This window comes from Callorhinus ursinus, unplaced genomic scaffold (genome assembly GCF_003265705.2).
Source record: "Callorhinus ursinus isolate GAN/ISIS: 27379988/994484 unplaced genomic scaffold, GSC_fseal_2.0 scaffold7, whole genome shotgun sequence".
NCBI classification, from domain to species: Eukaryota; Metazoa; Chordata; class Mammalia; order Carnivora; family Otariidae; genus Callorhinus; species Callorhinus ursinus.
This window is the reverse complement of record NW_027397069.1, coordinates 10,291,923-10,309,781: the sequence shown is the minus strand read 5'-3', so window position 1 is coordinate 10,309,781 and position 17,859 is coordinate 10,291,923. Positions and strand designations below refer to the sequence as shown.

The window sequence follows — 17,859 nt, the reverse complement described above, 5'->3', positions numbered from 1 at the left end:
CTCCGCGGGAAGCCTGCTTCTCCCTCTCCCACTCCCCCTGCTCATGTTCCCTCTCTCGCTGTGTCTCTCTCTGTCAAATAAATAAATAAAATCTTTAAAAAAATTTTTTTTGATAAACAGGAGGGTTTTTTTTCCTACTAACAGTGATCAGGATTTATTGATTTATAGTGCATTCGTAGATTTCAGCCACTTTCAGGCGTACAGCTCTGTGGCATTAAGCACATTCACAATATTGTGCAACCGTCACCACCATCCTTCTCCAGAACTTCTTCATCTTCCCAAACTGAAACTCTGTATCCATTAAACACTAACTCCTATTCTCGCCTCCCCAGCCGTCTGGCAACCACCCTTCTCCCTTCAATCTCTGAGATGTCCCCTGAGGAGTCTGCACAGCAGCATGTGGGGCCCTTCTTTCAAATTTTTAGCTCTGGTCACCCCACCTCTTTCACTTTGTTCCCTCAGCCCAAGGGATTTAATCTGCTTCCTGCAGTTACTAATCTCGGGGCTACCTCAGCATCTCCATTTTGCGTCCAGATTTCCCATGCCTAGGTCATCAATTCTCTGTATTAAGTCCCTCTGTTTAAAATACAAGCATGGTGGGATGCCTGAGTGGCTCAGTCAGTTAAGCATCTCCCTTCGGCTCAGGTCATGATCCCAGGGTCCTGGGATCAAGCCCCGTATCGGGGATCCCTGCTCAGCAGGGAGTCTGCTTCTCCCTCTCCCACTCCCCCTACTCATGCTCTCTCTCTCTGAAATAAAATAAATAAAATCTTAAAAATATATATTTAAAAAAATAATAAAATAAAATACGAGCCTGGCTTCTGTTTTCCCCACTAGGTGCTGACTTCTACAAACCGATATCTACAGTGTTAGTACAGAAAGAGAGGAGAGACAGGAAGACGCGTGGGGGTGGGGGTGAGGGGTGGAAGAGATTTAACTGGAACCCCTGACACCCCCTCCATTCCACCCTGAACCTGGCAGAAGCAAATTTAAAACCACTAGATAGGAGGCGCCTGGGTGGCTCAGTCAGTTCATCATCTGACTCTTGATTTCAGCTCAGGTCATGATCTCAGGGTTGCGAGATCAAGCCCCACATCAGGCTCCGCACTCAGCGTGGAGCCTCCTTATGATACTCTCTCCCTCTCCCTCTCCTCCCATGCCCCTGCTCTCTCTAAAAAAACCCAAACCATTAGATAGAAAACTATTACAAACCATGACACATGGAGCTCCCACAGAGAAACAACCTCCATTGAAGGCCATTACAACTTGTAAAACCCCAATTACCAGATTAAATAGCAATTTAGACATAGCTGGAAAATGGATTAGTAACTTGGAAGAGAAATCTGAAGCCATCCAGACTCTAGCACAAAGAAATGAAGAGATAGAACACATGAAAGCATGATTAAGAGAAAGGGAGGATGGGCACCTAGCTGGCTCAGTTGGTAGAATATGTGACCCTTGATCTCAGGGTCCTGAGTTCAAGCCCCATGCTGGGCATACTTAAAAAAAGAGAGAGAGAGAGAGAGAGAGAGAGATGGTGGATAGAATGTATGAAATGTGAGGAGAAGTAAGGGAGAATAGAGGAAAAGTGGGAATTTTTTAATAGAAATTGAGAATTGCCCGGAATTGAAGAAAAGTAGCAGCTTCCATCTCAGATAGGATAAAAAAATGACAATAGAATATGGTAAGTGTAATGTTTTCTATTTATCATACATGTATTATATGTATTATATTACTACATTTATCAATCACAAGAGAGATTTTCAGATTGACAAAAAACACCATCTAAATATATACTATTTATGAGAAATCCATCCAAAACGTAACGAAAGCAAAGGCTTAAAGTAAAGGAAAATGATATACCAAGAAATCATTCCCCCAGATAAAGTTGGGATAACGATATTAAACATTACAGACTGGGGCGCCTGGGTGACTCAGTTGTTAAGCATCTGCCTTTGGCTCAGGTCATGATCCCAGGGTGCTGGGATCAGCCCTGCATCAGGCTCCCTGCTCAGCTGGGGGGGTCTGCTCCTCCCTCTGCCTCTGCCCCTCCCCCCTGCTCGTGCTCTCTCCCTCGCTCACTCCCACTCTCTCAAATAAATAAAATCTAAAAAAAAAAAAGAATAGCATATAGAAAACTTATGTTAACTGTGATGCAATAAAATTAAAAATACATTGCAAAGCAATAGCCCCCAAGACATACATCGAGAAACCAAAGCTGGCTCTTTGAAAAGGATAATAGCATTGATAAAGGTCTGGCAAGATTAATCAAGGAAAGAAACAAAGAGAAAGTAGTCAAAAAATTTTAAATTTAAGATTTGAGAGGCCCCTGGGCGGCTCAGTCGTTAAGCATCTGCCTTCAGCTCGGGTCATGATCCCAGGGTCCTGGGATCGAGCCCCGCATCGGGCTCCCTGCTCAGCGGGAAGTCTGCTTCTCCCTCTCCCACTCCCCCTGCTTGTGTTCCCTCTCTTGCTGTGTCTCTGTCAAATAAATAAATAAAATCTTTAAATTTGAGATTTGAAAAATGATGTGTAAAAAATTAGAATACTATAAAAACTTTAATGCAAATGAGAACCAACAATATATTTTAATAGTATAAGTTTACTTTAACAATCCAAAGATGGTTTAATACCAGAAATAATAACAAATATAAGGAGAAAATCTACATAATTATATCAATAGATTATAAAATCATTTGATAACATTCAATACCAATGCACAATTAAGTCTCCCTACCCATGCAAAAAGGTAAATTACAATTAGAAGGGAAATCTCTTAACCTATTAAAGAGAACCCACAAGAAACCTATACTAAATTTGTATACTGGGGCCCCTGGGAGGCTCAGTCGGTTAAGCGTCTGCCTTTGGCTCAGGTCATGATCCCAGGGTCCTGGGATGGAGTACCACATCGGGCTCCTTGCCGGGGGGTCGGGGGGAGCCTGCTTCTCCCTCTGCCTGCCACTCCCCCGCTTGTGCTCTCGCTCTCTCTCTCTGACAAACAAGTAAATAAAATATTTTTTAAAAATTGTATACTGGTTAGAAATTAGAAACATATCTCTTCAAAATCAAGAACTAGATAAGGATGCTCATTACCACCACTTCCATTACATATTTCTATCTTCCCCTTGAATAGCACAAGGGCTTTGAAACTTTATCATTCAGAAAGGGCTTCCCATTCCCTGAATATACATAAAATGTACTTTGATAAGAAAAATAAAATAGATCCAAAGTGAAAATGCAGGGTCCAGGAAGGAACACAGATAATAAAATTGTCCACCATTTTAGAAATGTGGGCACAGACACGATTACAATCTGAAAGCTTAAGGAATTTCTTCAACTTATTCTTTTCTGTCCAACAAACAGTTTTCATATTCTATCATGGTGAGTGTTTAAACTTCTCATTTTAGAAAATTTCAAACATACCCCAAAGTAGAGAGAATATTACAATGAACCTCCATGAGACAAGTTTTAGCCATTACTAACATTTTGTCTATCTTGTTTCATTAAACTCTCCACTTTTGCTGGGGGTGCCTCCAGCATTTAACCCAACTGCTGGATACATATAATTTCACCCACAGACAATCCAGTATGCATTTTTAAGAGATAAAGACTTTTAAAAGGATAGTCACAGTTCTATTATCACATTTGATAATCACCTTAATATCATCTAATACCCAGTCATCCTGGAGCTGAATGAATATATTCAGCACTATATTCTTTTTTTTTTTTTTTAAGATTTTATTTACTTATTTGACAGAGAGAGACACAGCGAGAGAGGGAACACAAGCAGGGGGAGTGGGAGAGGGAGAAGCAGGCTTCCCGCGGGGCAGGGAGCCCGATGTGGGGCTCGATCCCAGGACCCTGGGATCATGACCTGAGCTGGAGGCAGCCACTTAACTGACTGAGCCACCCAGGTGCCCCTAAAAATAATTTTCTAAAGATTTTTTATGAAGTTTATTTAAGCAATCTCTACACCCAACATGGAGCTCAAACTCATGACCCCGAGATCAAGAGCCGCATGCTCTACCAACTGAGCCAGCCAGGCGCCCTTAGAAATTAAAAATAATTTTGAAGAGAAGTCTGAACATAGCAAACCCTCAGTGGTGGGAGGATGCTACCAAAAGGAGGTCGTGGGCCACCAAAAGCAACTTGTCGTACTTGTCACAATTGTAGGGGCCCTGGATCCAGTGAAAACACTACCATGTTTGCCTTTGATGTATGATACATACTGTACTTTAAAAATAGAGAGATGTGGGGCACCTGGGTAGCTCAGTTGGTTGAACATCTGCCTTCAGCTCAGGTCATGAATCCGGAGTGGCAGATCAAGCCCCACATCGGGCTGTTTCTCGGCCAGGAGTCTGCTTCTCCCTCTGCCCCTCACCCCACTCATGCTCTCTTTCTGAAATAAAGAAATAAAAATCTTAAAAAATAAATAAATAAAAGTCAGGCACCTGGGTGTTCAGGTCATGATCCCAGGGTCCTGGGCTCCAGTCCTGCATCGGGCTCCCTGCTCAGCGGGGAGTCTGCTTCTCCCTCTGCCCTTTACCCCACTTATGCTCTCTCTCTCAAATAAATAAAATATCTTTTAAAAAGTCGAGAGATGTAACAGATCAATACCTCAGACCATTATGACATTTCCAACCTCATCCCACCTCCTTGCCCTTCTGAGTAAAGCAAAGCTACCTGAACATCAAGGAATATGCTTTAAACAACATTCAAGTTGACTTAAGAAAGATTTCAGCTCTGGGGCTCCCGGCTGGCTCAGTTGGTGGAGCATGTGTGACTCTTGATCTCGCGGTTGTGCGTTCAAGCCCCATGTTGGGCATAGAGAGTACTTAAAAATAAAATCTGTAAAAAAAAAAAAAAAAAAAAAGAAAGGAAAGAAAGAAAGAAAGATTTCAACTCTGAGACAGAACTCTGGGAGACCTGAATGGATCTGAGGGCAAAGTCCAAGGGCAGATACAAGGGCAGACAGGAATAGAAGGGTTGAGCTGATGGAGGGCAGGGCGCGGGTGGGGGCAGAGGAGACTCATTCAGACTCTTCATAATCTTCCCTCTGTCAGTCATGGGCTCACTCAAAACTCAAGAGGCTGGTTATGTAGAAGGCTGGCAAGCCTTCTCTTGACCTCAGTCCTGCTCTTCTGGGGAAGGGGGGGTATGAAGAATTGGGTGTGTCTCTGCATGGAAACCGCGGCCACAAACTCATGCGCAGTGATGCATCCAGAAGTTAGGCAGGCCTAGCCCTCAGCGAGGGGTGCAGGGAGAGCGTCTTCTCTCCATTCTAGGTCTGGGAGGCATTTTGCTGCAGCTACCTGCAGTTTTGACAGGCTGCCCTGTGACCTCCAGGGCAAGTTCTTAATTCATTTGATCCGCTTCCCCAGGGCGCTCACCAGTGTGGCTCTAATCCGAGTTCTCCGGGAGATGTCCCTATACCTTGCCAAACTTCGCTGGAGCTAACTTGGGCACCCAAAGGCCGAAGGGACTTCAATTAATGCCATCCTTTCCTTGTCCTGGGTTTATCATCGAAATCAAGACCTTTCTTCCATAAGGAAATTGAGAGCTCTCTTATGAATGAAAACAGAAGCGGCTTGTTAACAACATCAGTTCTTGGGCGCCTGGGTGGCTCAGATGGTTAAGCATCTGCCTTCGGCTCAGGTCATGATCCCAGGGTCCTGGGATCGAGTCCTGCATCGGGCTCCCTGCTCCTTGGGAGCCTGCTTCTCCCTCTGCCTCTCTCTCTCTCTGTCTCTCATGAATAAATAAATAAAATCTTTAAAAAAAAAACATCAGTTCTTAATTTTCTGTTCTTTGTTTTATGGCTTGGCAAACTTTCCTGATGTGAAAGAGAAGAAAAAAATTTGCAAAAAAAAAAAAATTTTTTTTTAAAGTGCTAGTGCTCTGAACAGTTTTACATACATTCAGTGTTTAATGCTGGTCTGAAGGTGCATAGAATCAGCTTTGTGGGTCTCCTAGTGTTGAACTGGGTAAACTCAGAACCAGAAGCTAACAGGAGGCAGAAGTGATCTGTGTGGACAGAACAGGGCCTACACCTAGTGATTTCCTGCTGTTTGGTATTTTCCCTACCATGTATAAACTATTCAGGCTTTCTGGAGAAGCTCCACAGATCTCTCCCTTTCTTTATTCTTTCCTTCCTTCCTTTTTTCCTTTCTTTCTTCTTTTCTTTCTTTCTTTTTCTTTCTTTCTCTTTCTTTCTTTCTTTCTTTCTTTCTTTCTTTCTTTCTTTCTTTCTTTCTTTCTTTTTCTTTCTTTCTTTCTTCCTTCTTTCTTTCTTTCTTCTTTCTTTCTTCTTTCTTTCAGTAGTGGTAAAATATACATAATATAAAATTTACCATCTTAATTATTTCTTTTTCATGGAGCGCAACGTGGGGCTTGAACTCACGACCCTGAAATCAAGACCTGATGCTTAACTTACTGAACCCCCCAGGGACCCCCACAACAAATCTTGATATTGTCCTTATCTTAGTCCAGAACTGACCCTTCATTTATTAATATGTTGGATGTTAGGAAACAGGTTTTTATTCTTAATTCTGGTGATGGATATTAGAAAGTTGCTACTGCCTGGGGATGTTAAAGGTGTCTGATGTGTGTGGACATCACCCCCACGCACATCTACCTGCCTTCGGTGAACACAGGAAAAGCATCCACGGGAGCCTTCAGCCTACAGCTCTTACAGATGGGGCTGGCGACTTCCTAAGTGCAGCCATCCCAAAGAAAAGGCACAGAATGTTGCCTTGGCAAAGTTGCCCAAATGAATTCTTTGTAGAATTGGAATATATAGGTTGGAATTCCTATGCATCGGTAAGCCTTAGCTAGCTCATGCTATGGTTACAAACAATTTCTTGACTTTCAGTGGCTTATGGTGATCAAGGCTTGTGGTATATTGGCTGTAGGTCAACTGAGGTTCTGCTCTTCCTTCCACAAGCAGTCCTCTCTGGGATAGACTGGTCTCAAGGCAGATGGCAAAGAATGATGGTGGAACCAAGGGAAGGATCTTAAAACCTCTACTTGGAAGCAACACATATTGCTTCGACTCACCTTTCATTGGCCAAAACAAACCATATATGTCCAAGCCTGAGCTTGCTGGGCCAGTAGTAAGGAACAGAGACAAAAATGCAACCTATCAATCCTACAAGGTCAGAGAATGAACTCGCAGAACTGGCCGCATGAACTATGTTGTGCCTTCTTTGCTAATAACTGTTTACTCAGTAAATATCTGTATCTTTCTTTCTTTATATATATATATATATATTTATATTTATTTGACAGAGAGAGAGAAAGCGAGAGAGGGAACACAAGCGAGGGGAGTGGGAGAGGGAGAAACAGGGTCCCTGCTGAGGAGGGAGCCCAATCCGGGGCTCGATCCCAGGACCCTGGGATCACGACCTGAGCTGAAGGCAGACGCTTAATGACTGAGCCACCCCGGCACCCCAATATCTGTATCTTTCATCCTAACTTTGTAGTGAGGCTATGTGTTTGCGGGCAGGAGTGTTGGGAGGTGAGGTGGGGTGGGGGTAGGGTAGTGGGCGTTGGGGTGGGGAGTCTGGCTTACCTTGACCTGGTGTAATTTCTTTACAGCCTGCCCTTTCCTGGCAAAAAGAAGCTCAGCTGAGCACAACCAAACCAGCTCAGGTCAGACCCTTTCCCAGGTTCCCTGACGGAGGCCAGTGGCTCTGCAAATGTGCCCAATATGAATCTCATCCTTCCTTTTGGCTTCTGTGCTTTTCCCCAATCTCTCTTCTGCATCATCAAATTCTTCCTTTTTACTGAATCATTCCCATCAGCACATAAGCATGCAGAATTTTCTCATCTTAAAAACAAAAACACGGACCTTGCAGGCATGATGCAAAGTGAAATGAGTCAGACAGAGAAAGACAAATGCTGTAGGATCGCACTTATATGTGGAATCAAAAAAAAAAAAAAAAAAAACCGAACTCATAGATACAGAGAACAGATTGGTGGTTGCCCAAGGCAGAGGGTGGGGGTGGGCGAAATGGGTGAAGGGGCTCAAAAGGTACAAACTTCTGGTACTGAGACAGATCAATCCTGGGGATGTAAAGTATGGCATAATGGCTATGGTTAACAATACTGTGTTGTATATTTGAAGGTTGCTAAGAGGGTAGATCTTAAAAGCTCTTAACGTGAGAAAATAAATTTGTAACTATGAGTGGTGATGGAGGTTAACGAGATTTATCGTGGTGATCATTTTGCAATATATACATGTATCAAATCATTTCGTTGTCCACCTTAAACTAATATAATGTTCTATGTCAACTATATTTCAATTAACAAACAAGCAAAGCCAAACTCTTTTAAGCCCTAAGGCCCTATGGTCACTGCCTTATGTCTGCTTCTTTTTCCAGAAGAGCATTTTCAAAAAATTGTCTACACTTACTCTTTCTACTCTTTCAGCATTGAGTCATTCACTAACGAACTCAATCTGCCTTCACCTCCACAAGGGCACATAGCCCCGTTTGCTGAGATCACCAGGGACCTCTATGTTCTAAGTCCGGTAGATGGTCTTCGGTGCTCCCAGTCCTCTTCACAGCACTCAACGCAAAGGCCCACAGGGCTCACGGAAGCATTCTCTTCCCTATGCTTCCATGACAAGACCCTCTCCTGATTTCCCCTTATCTTTCTAGACACCTTCTTCAGAAGGAAGCCCTGCCATCTTTTCTGAGCTCCACACGTTTATGTCCCACTGATCACTTGACCTGCTCACTGGGACCCAACAAAGTCACGTCAAACTTCTTAGGTCCAAATCTGAGTCCTTGACCTCCCCTCCAAAACTTGGTTTCTGCCTTTCTTCCTCATGCCAGTACATGGGACTTCCACATGCCCAGATGCATGCTCCAAAAATGCTGTCATTATTATGGACACTTGCTTCTCTCTCGCATTTCTCTCATAGCTCATTTCCAAGCCCAAAAGTTTCTACCTACAAACCTTTTCTTGACTCTGTCTCTTTCTCTCTGTACCACAGTCTGGGCTGCCGTCTTCTTGTGCCTACAGAACTACAACAGTCTTCTCAAAAAAAGCCTGCCTTCACCATTAGTGAAAGAGGATTTTGAAAACCCCAAGAGATCTGTTTTGGCCAGAATTTGAAGAGCTTACAATGTCACTATTTGGAATTTGTGATTTGAAGGAAGAAAGGATTAAACACTGTTGTGCTTTACTCAATAATTCCTAGTTAAGTTCCTGTACAACATTTTGAATACACAAACACACACAAAGACGTGTAAACACAGCTGTGCGTTAAAGGTGTAGTTGTCATTGGACCGACTCTTTAAGAGGGGCATTTTGGGTGTGCTGCATTGGAAGAGAGAGGAAGTAGTTCTGGGGTTTCCCAGGTGATCTGGGGGGCCCACTCCCACCCCAGCAGGTGTCTTGGGATTCTGGCTCTGGCATCCCCCAGGACCCAAGACAAACTGGAGAGTGGAGCTCTCTTCATCCACCATCTGCCAGGTAATTCTCAAACAAAACCCAGAGTACCCTAAGCGATGATGATGAAGTGTAGGCAGATTTATTTTCTTCCTGCATAAATGACTGCCATTTAATACTGCTTTTCTATTGCCTTCACCAGACAGGCAAGACCATGTCCGGCAGTCTAGTTGGCACTGTGGTATTTACAATTGAGTAAATAAGCATCTTGACATATAAAAATTGTTTTTTATTTATTTTATTTTTGAAGAAATGTAAACCACACAAGTGAAACCATAGCTTTCATTCAAAATGACATATCAAAACATCAACCAAATGATAGCTAGGATTAGTTTTTCTAGTGAGTCCCTATTTCTCTTACAGCCTATGATACTGTTCAATTGTTAATGGAAATGAAAATAATTAAAAATTAATTTTAAAATATGAAAGGGATCTATAAATGATCCAAGCTGTGAAGCCAATTGCTTTTTTGCATTTATCCACATATATAAAGAAGAAGAGAAAGAAAAAGCCGTGTCATGCTGAGTATGACTCATGGACTTCCTTTTCCTTTCTCTTCAAAATGAATAAATCATTAAACTGATAACCTGAAACAACCCCCCTCAAGCACCTCCCTATTCTCTTTAATGTGTGTTAATCAGTGGTATTGTGTCTGGGGAGAGGAGAGCACAGCGGCAATCAGGCGCTTTCCGGGGAATGAGCACTTGGTCCGGGCGTTACCTGCTCCAGCAGGATTGCTGACGGAGGGAGAACAGAGAAGAGGGGGACCATTTCAGGGGCTTCATGAACTAGCCACGGATAAGTCAGTTCAACAGTTCAAGGGATTACGCTCTCAATTACCCCTTTCTACAAAATGAGAAGTATTAGAGATAACCGAGTTAGGAGTCCTTTGTGGAGCAGAATCAGACAGACCTGTGAGTACAGAGAACAAACCGATGGTTGCTAGAGGGGAATGGGTCGGGGAATGGACACAATGGGAGAAGCGGAGCGGGAGATATGAGTCATGGGAGCAGAAGGAACAGCACAGGGAATATCACCAATGAGACTGTAATGGTGTTATATGGCAACAGATGGTAGCTACACTTGTGGTGAGCACAGCATAAGGTATAGTTTTATTTTTCTTTAATTAATTAACGTATAGTGTATTATAGTTTCAGAGGTAGAGGTCAGTGATTCATCAGTTGCATAGAACACCCAGTGCTCATTCCATCACGGGCCCCCCTTAGTGCCCATCCCCCATCTACCCCATCCCCCACCCCCTCCCCTCCAGCAACCCTGTTTGTTTCCTAGAGTTAAGAGTCTCTTATGGTTTATCTCCCTCTCTGATTTCCTGTAGAGAAGATGAATCCCAAAGTTGTGTACAAATGAAACTAATGTAACAGCATGTGTCAACTATATTCAAATTAAAAAAAAAATTTAGGGCCGCCTGGGTGGCTCAGTTGGTTAAGCGACTGCCTTCGGCTCAGGTCATGATCCCGGAGTCCCGGGATCCAGTCCCGCATCGGGCTCCCTGCTGGGGGGGGGGGGGACCTGCTTCTCCCTCTGGCTCTCCCCCCTCTCACGTGCTCTTTCTCTCTCTCTCTCATTCTCACTTTCTCAAAATAAATAAATAAATCTTTAAAAATAAATAAAAATAAATAAAAAACTTTAAATGACTGTTAAGAAAAACTTTTTTGTGTATGCAAAGTCTCATCGGTGTTTCCTTTTTTTTTTTAGTAAACCCCAATGTGGGGTTTAAACTCACAACCCCAAGATCAAGCACGGCATGCTTTACCCACTGAGCCAGCCAGATGCCCCACCCGCAGGTCCTCTTATTTTCTCAATAAGAAAACTAAAGTGTCTGGGTGGCTCAGTCAGTTAAAGCGTCTGCCTTCGGCTCAAGTCGTGAGCCCAGGGTCCTGGGGTCCGGTCCCACATCGGGCTCCCTGCTCAGCGGGGAGTCTGCTTCTCCTTCTCCCTCTGCTGCTCCCGCTGCTAATGTTCTCTCTCTTTCTTTCTCTCAAATAAATAAATAAGATCTTAAAAAAGAAAAGAAAAAAGAAAACTACAGTGCCTATGGCCTCAGGGCTAGAGAGGTGGCAGGACCCGGGTTGGAAAGTAAGCTCTTTGATCCCAAAGTCCGCATTCTTCACCTCTGCTCTCTACACTGCCTCCATGTTCTCAGCCCTTCATTCATTCCCTCGGCGTCACCATCCTGTCGGTGCCCCTTCTCAGGGTCCCCACCCCTCCATCGTACCTTTCTGCCGCCAACCCAAGCTTGCAGAACCAGCCGCACTCAGCGGCCGCGGTAGTGTCTTACTGGTGCATGCTGCCACCTCGTGGCCAAACAGGGCAACTGTGCGGATCAACGGTGCATCTCTTTGGGATGCTTAGTGCTTTATTTTGGGGTAACAACAGAGCTCTCTAGCCGTTTTTTTTCTTTTATTTAAAAAGAGTAACATCATGGTCCATATGTCCCCCCTTACACATGATCTGCCTTCGGCTCAGATCAGGATCTCAGGGTCCTGGGATCGAGCCCCGCATTGGGCTCCCTGCTCGGCGGGGAAGCCTGTTGCTCCCTCTCCCGCTCCCCCTGCTTGTGTTCCCTCTCTCTCTGTGTCTCTCTCTCTGTCAAATAAATAAATAAAATCTTTAAAATAAACAAACAAACAAACAAACAAAAGGAGTAACATCAATAGGAATCTTCTCAAATAAATTTATGTTCCCGTTTTAATGGACTCATACAGCAGGAAGAAGAATTTCACATGGAATTAGAAAAGGTGGGATCACAGGAGCCAGAACATGGCTAGCAGTATTTTATTACTCACATAATACTGAGGCCTGTTTTCCTAGCATTAATCAAGGACACAGAAGTACAATCATGCATGAGGTATTGCGACAGTAGCACTTTTCAGAAGAATATAGCATTGTGAGAATAGACTTCCCCGCGTACGTATATTCCCAATTTTAATAAACGTCAAACCTAAGACTGTAGTATCGAAACCCAGTTACATACGTGCTCATCCTTACTTGCACATCTGATAGTGTTCCGTGACTTTTCTGTGGACATCACAGCTGAATCCCCTGCCCGGGGAGATGATTTCAGGTCAGTATGAAGGTGCTTTGTTCTCTCCCAACCTCTGGTGATTGTGAATGCTGGGAATGTCTTTGATAGAGACCAAAGCTGTCTGTCAAGTACCGTAATGTGTGTTTGCTATATTACTATGTTATAGTCACTTCTGCTATAGAAGACAAGAAAAATAGGCAAGATGGACAAAATTCCTAAGTGGTAGGTATGGCTAGTACATAAGAAAGTCACTCATGAAATAGAAACAAAACTAATAGGATATATTGAACATAGCCAGTAAGTAAGTTGACAATCTGAAAGCTAGGCTGAAGATAAGAGGAATAAAAAAGAATATATAACAGTACAAACAATATTCATCATAGATAGACAGAAAAATCAAGTTAGCATGCTTACTCTAAGCTGTCACAGCTGTCATGTTCACACCCACCACACACCGGTGCCGCCCAGTATCGTCCCATTCTGGCCCGATACGTGCCCTGTGCAAGCAAAGGGAGACAAAGTGCAGTGCTAACTCGCAAGCTCCGGCTGTGGCCAGGTGTGCCTGCCCCTGCGTCTCTGATCCAGCAGGTGGTGTATGGGTCCCTTGCACCTGCTGTCTGTTGGGCCCCTTGCTCCAGCTGCAACCCTGGTCCTCACATCTATGCTGCTAGGAGGCTGATGCAGGCCAGAGAGAGAGAGAGCACATGCAAGAGCGAAAAGGAACTGTGCGTGATCCGGGATTCAGGCAGTGTGGTCCATATGTCCCCCTTACACCCTGTCCTAAGCTTGTCACCCTGTCCTAAGCTTGTTCACCTTTCAGACTATGAGTCTTTCTGTTTCCTGGGCCCTGGGGTAGCTCTCCTCAGAGGTGCTCTTTGAGGCTAACAGCACATACAGGTAATTACCTACACAACAGGATAGCCGTTGGAGCACCAGAATTTCTAGGTAGGAGGGGCTACAGGGTAACAATTTGTTGGAAAAAGAGTCCAGGGGACTGTGTTGAAGGTGCATTTACTTGGCAGAAGCACTTTTTGTTCAGAGTGATGGCGGTACGTGGGGGCAGCTTCAAGTCATCAGTTACTGAGCTTAAAAACACTTATCCCTGGGAGGGGCACACCCAGACTTAAATCCCCATAAACCCACAGATGATAACAGGTCCTCTCCGGAGAGCAGCTTGGGGTTGGGGGGAAGGAGAAAAGGGAGGGGGGGATGTTGATGACGGGAGAAGCCACGAAGGAGGAAGGGAAGGGTAAAGAGAAAAGCCCATCGTGAGGCCGGGAACCTGGCAAAGGCAAAAATCACAACCCAAATTACAACTTGAACTCCTGTGGGTCCTGCTACATGTCACCTGGCAAGTTTTAGAAAAGAAAAATTTTCTGGGCCTCCCAGCTAGCAGTTTAAAAAATCGACGTCTTCTCCCAGGTTACTAAAAAATGTGTTTCTCATCCCAAAGGGACATGGCCATCCCCTTTGGCACCCCCGCCACATATCAGCTTCCCTACGTTCCTGGGGGCGCACCTGTCTTCTCACCCTGGACTCTGCTGCAGGCTGGGCGGCCGGCGGCTCTGTCTGCAGAGGTCACACACATTTTCCTGCAAATGCAAGTTGACCCACACAGGTGAGAAGTCCAGCACTTCGGGGCACCTGGCCAAATGGATAAACAAAATGGGTTATATCCAGACAATGGAATATTACTCAGCCTTAAAAAGGAAGGACACTCAGACAACTGCTACAACATGGATGAACCTTGGGGACGTTAGGTTCAGTGGAGTGAGCCAGTCCCACAAGGACAAATATAGTGCATTTTCTCTTCTGAGAAGTGACCAGAGCAGTCAAATTCGAGCCAGAAAGTAGGAATGGTGTTTGCCAGGAGCTGGAGGTGGGCCACTTATTGTTCAGCGGGCAGAGTTTCAGTTTGGGAAGACTGATCAGTAATTGCTGATGGAAAAGTACTGAATGCCACAGAACAGGACATTTAAAAATGGCTACAATGGTACATTTTATGTTCACTTATATTTTACCACAATTTTCTTTAAAAGCTAAACATACATAAACTGGCCCTCGATCACACCTCCTAGTAAGTGTGAGTCCGACCCAGTTCTGCCACCCCCAAAGCCCCTGCCCACTTCTTGCCGTCACTGGACCCTGCTCCTTACACTTACCGCCCGGTGTGGGGACCATAACAGAAGCAGACGTTGACCTAGGTGTACCTGTCATTCCCTCTCTTCACCTCAGTGTCCCCGAGCCGCTCGCGCATAATGTGTTGCTGCCCATGGCTTGACAATGGGACCAGCATCAAATACCAACCCATCTCCATGTTATGTAAACTGATGTTTTTAGATTCTAGGTTGAGAGTTGATTCACTACAAAATAATCAAGAAAAGGCAGTCCTAACACCAAAGGATGATATGGTTATGAAATTATCATCCAAAATCCTGTCTAGAATTTACTCAAATCCATATTAATTCAGAAAGCTGTGTGGAGAGGGGATGAGGTTTTGACGAGCAGTCTGCAGAGGAGGATTCATTTTTTGGAAGGAGCTTTCCAGTGGTACGAAATATTGAACTAGCATAAACATTTGCTTTGAGGGATCTTTAATCTTCTTAAAGAAGCCAGAAAGTTTCTTAGGGGAAGTTAGGGAGGTTTCCTGTGAGCTAGCAGGCAGACTCAATGCACGCCATAACTCACATTGTTTCTCCCTCTGTACAGGGAGGTGTAGACGCTACACACAGTTCTGGAGTAATCTCACCAGGCTTCAGTGCTACTGGGATGAGTTGGGGGTGGGGGTCAGCCCAAAGTAAGCAAGGTCCAGTGATGTGCTAACCAATGAAGAAGGAAAGAGGTCTGGAAGGTGACTAAAAAAAAAAAGTTGGGGGCACCTGGGTGGCTCACTAGGTTGAGCATCCAACTCTTGGTTTTGGCTTAGGTCATGATCTTGGAGTAGTGAGATGGAGCGCTGGGCGTGCTCTGCGCCCCCCATGGAGTCTGCTTGGAATTCTCTGCTTCTCCCTCTCCCTCTGTTCCTCCCCCTGCTTGCACGCTCGCTCACTCGCTCTCTCTAAAATAAATGAATAAACAAATGCATTTTTAAAAAGTTGATCCCAGACCCATATAGACAAACAGAGTCAGACACCTGGGCCAGGTAACTGATATCCGCCAAGAAGAACAATTTGGAGATGAATTTGGAATCAGAAGGAAGGGCTAAATACAGACATGGTGGCCATCAGTGAGAGTCAGAGCAGAACAGTTCTCTGAACGGGGACGGCTGGAGCTCCCCAACTTGGCCTGTGTTAGCCACTCGCGATCTCGAGCTTCTGTTTGAGGCCCTCTCCTGCATGAGTGTTCTATTTCACCGTAAAGAGAAGGAAAAGTGCACCGTATGTGCATGGGACTGGGGCCTGGCACGTTTGTGATTGTTCTGTGTAATCATTCCCGCTGTGGTCGCTCTCCATCGTGTTGCAGTTCAGTTAGGAGCTAGAGAGGACGCAGGTTGCTGGCTCAAGGTTCTGCCTCCTCTGACGTTGCAGGGTGTCTGTGTCAATGCCTGGGTTGGGGATGGAACCCTCTGAGTTGGTGCTGCTCTGGGCCCCACCCACCCTCCTGGGGACGCGCAGGGGTAATGTACCCAAAGGGTCTCCATGCTGTGCTTTGCAGGGCAGATTCGGGCAACATCGAACATCAAGAGAACCTGCGCAGCTCATGCTTGTCTGGACCTCATGAAGGCTCTTCCCTGACTTTTTGGCCAACGGGAGTGCTTAGAACAACTCCTGATGTTGTTTATTTATTTACAGGTAGAAAGGCCTGAGTCCTTCCGTCCTGGGTAAAGGCCAGATCAAGCAGTTTGAGTCACTACTCATTGTGGCAAATGGCCAACTTGAAAGTAGGAAGAACTGGGCAAAGCCCTTGGCTATTCGGAGAATTCGGTTCGGATCTGTAAATCTGGCTCTTTCTGTGTGTGCACTGGACTTATCGAATAAAGTGACAAATAATTCAATAACACTCTTTTTTATTTACCACCACAATCCTAGATCAGGTTGCTTTGTTAATTTATCCCAGCACTGATTGCTTTAGCAGACGTCCATTCAATTTCCCACCTAGAATGGGTCCATTATATTCGCTTGAAAGCCACTTTAAATGAGGGTGGCAAAGTGAAAACACATTTGGCCGGACAATACATTTTATGATTTCCTGCAATAAAACTGTAATCATGGCTTGTGATTATATTAGTATAGTATCAGAGAAATAGATATGGGACATCTACCTCCTGACTTTAGATAATTTTCAGTGACACAGAAAAGAAGTGCAGTTATTGTTCATCACGAGTTTCACTAAGGGATTCGTAGGATGATGGAAAACACCTCTCTATCTCCCCTTATCTGCCGAGTGTCAACATCTCACTATTCCTCAATGTGACTTCTTAAGAATATCTGACGGCAGATTCGGCGGCCGCCACTGAGCAGATCGGACGTCACTTGAACGCGCACCTCGCTCCGCTTCCTCTGCAACCATGTCTGACAAACCCGATATGGCTGAGATTGAGAAATTCGATAAGTCGAAATTGAAGAAGACAGAAACTCAAGAGAAAAATCCACTACCTTCAAAAGAAACGATTGAACAGGAGAAGCAAGCAGGCGAATCAGTGAGGCGCGCGCCGCCGATATGCACTGTACATTCCACAAGCATTGCCTTCTTATTTTACTTCTTTTAGCTCTTTAACTTTGTAAGATGCAAAGAGGTTGGATCAAGTTTAAATGACTGTGCTGCCCCTTTTCACATCAAAGAATCTGAACTACTGACCAGGAACCCCAAGCCTCCTTTCCATCTGCCTGTCTGGCTGGCAGGGAGGGAAATAACGTATGCTGGTGAAGGAAGAAGCTGGGTGGGACCACCAGTAACATTAAGTTGGCCCAAGGTATCTGGCAGGCTGTACAATGCAGTTTAATCAGAGTGCCATTTTTTTCTTCGTATGATTTTAATTATTGGAATGCACAATTTTTTAATATGCAAATAAAAAGTTTAAAATGTGAAAAAAAAAAGAATATCTGACGGCAGTCATGTCTTGAACAAGGGGCTTAAGAGATTGATTTTACCAAGTAGAGAATAATTTTTTCCAGGTAACTCAAGACCTAAAACTGAAAGTATATGTCTAGAGGTCCGCTTTCCTTCCGTTTGCCTAGTCCCTTTTCTCTTACTGAAGCCTAAGAACACTAAAATTTTATTGCACTCTGATGTTGTGAAGAATCGATAAACTTACTCTAAAATGTATGTAGGAAAATAAAGGTCCACCTGAATCAAGGTTTATATAGTTTTGAGAGCTTTCCTGAAGAAATTAGGTATGACAGTGAATATTTTTAAAA

General features: G+C 44.4%; 1 protein-coding gene across 1 annotated transcript; it reads left to right on the top strand.

The window, feature by feature from the left end:
• Positions 1 to 16,940: 16,940 nt before the first annotated feature.
• On the top strand, positions 16,941 to 17,524 carry LOC112826525 (thymosin beta-4-like). The gene has a single exon (XM_073894280.1). It carries the CDS (start codon positions 17,010 to 17,012, stop codon positions 17,208 to 17,210), a length of 201 nt encoding a protein of 66 aa, XP_073750381.1. The 5' UTR covers positions 16,941 to 17,009; the 3' UTR covers positions 17,211 to 17,524.
• Positions 17,525 to 17,859: the final 335 nt, after the last annotated feature.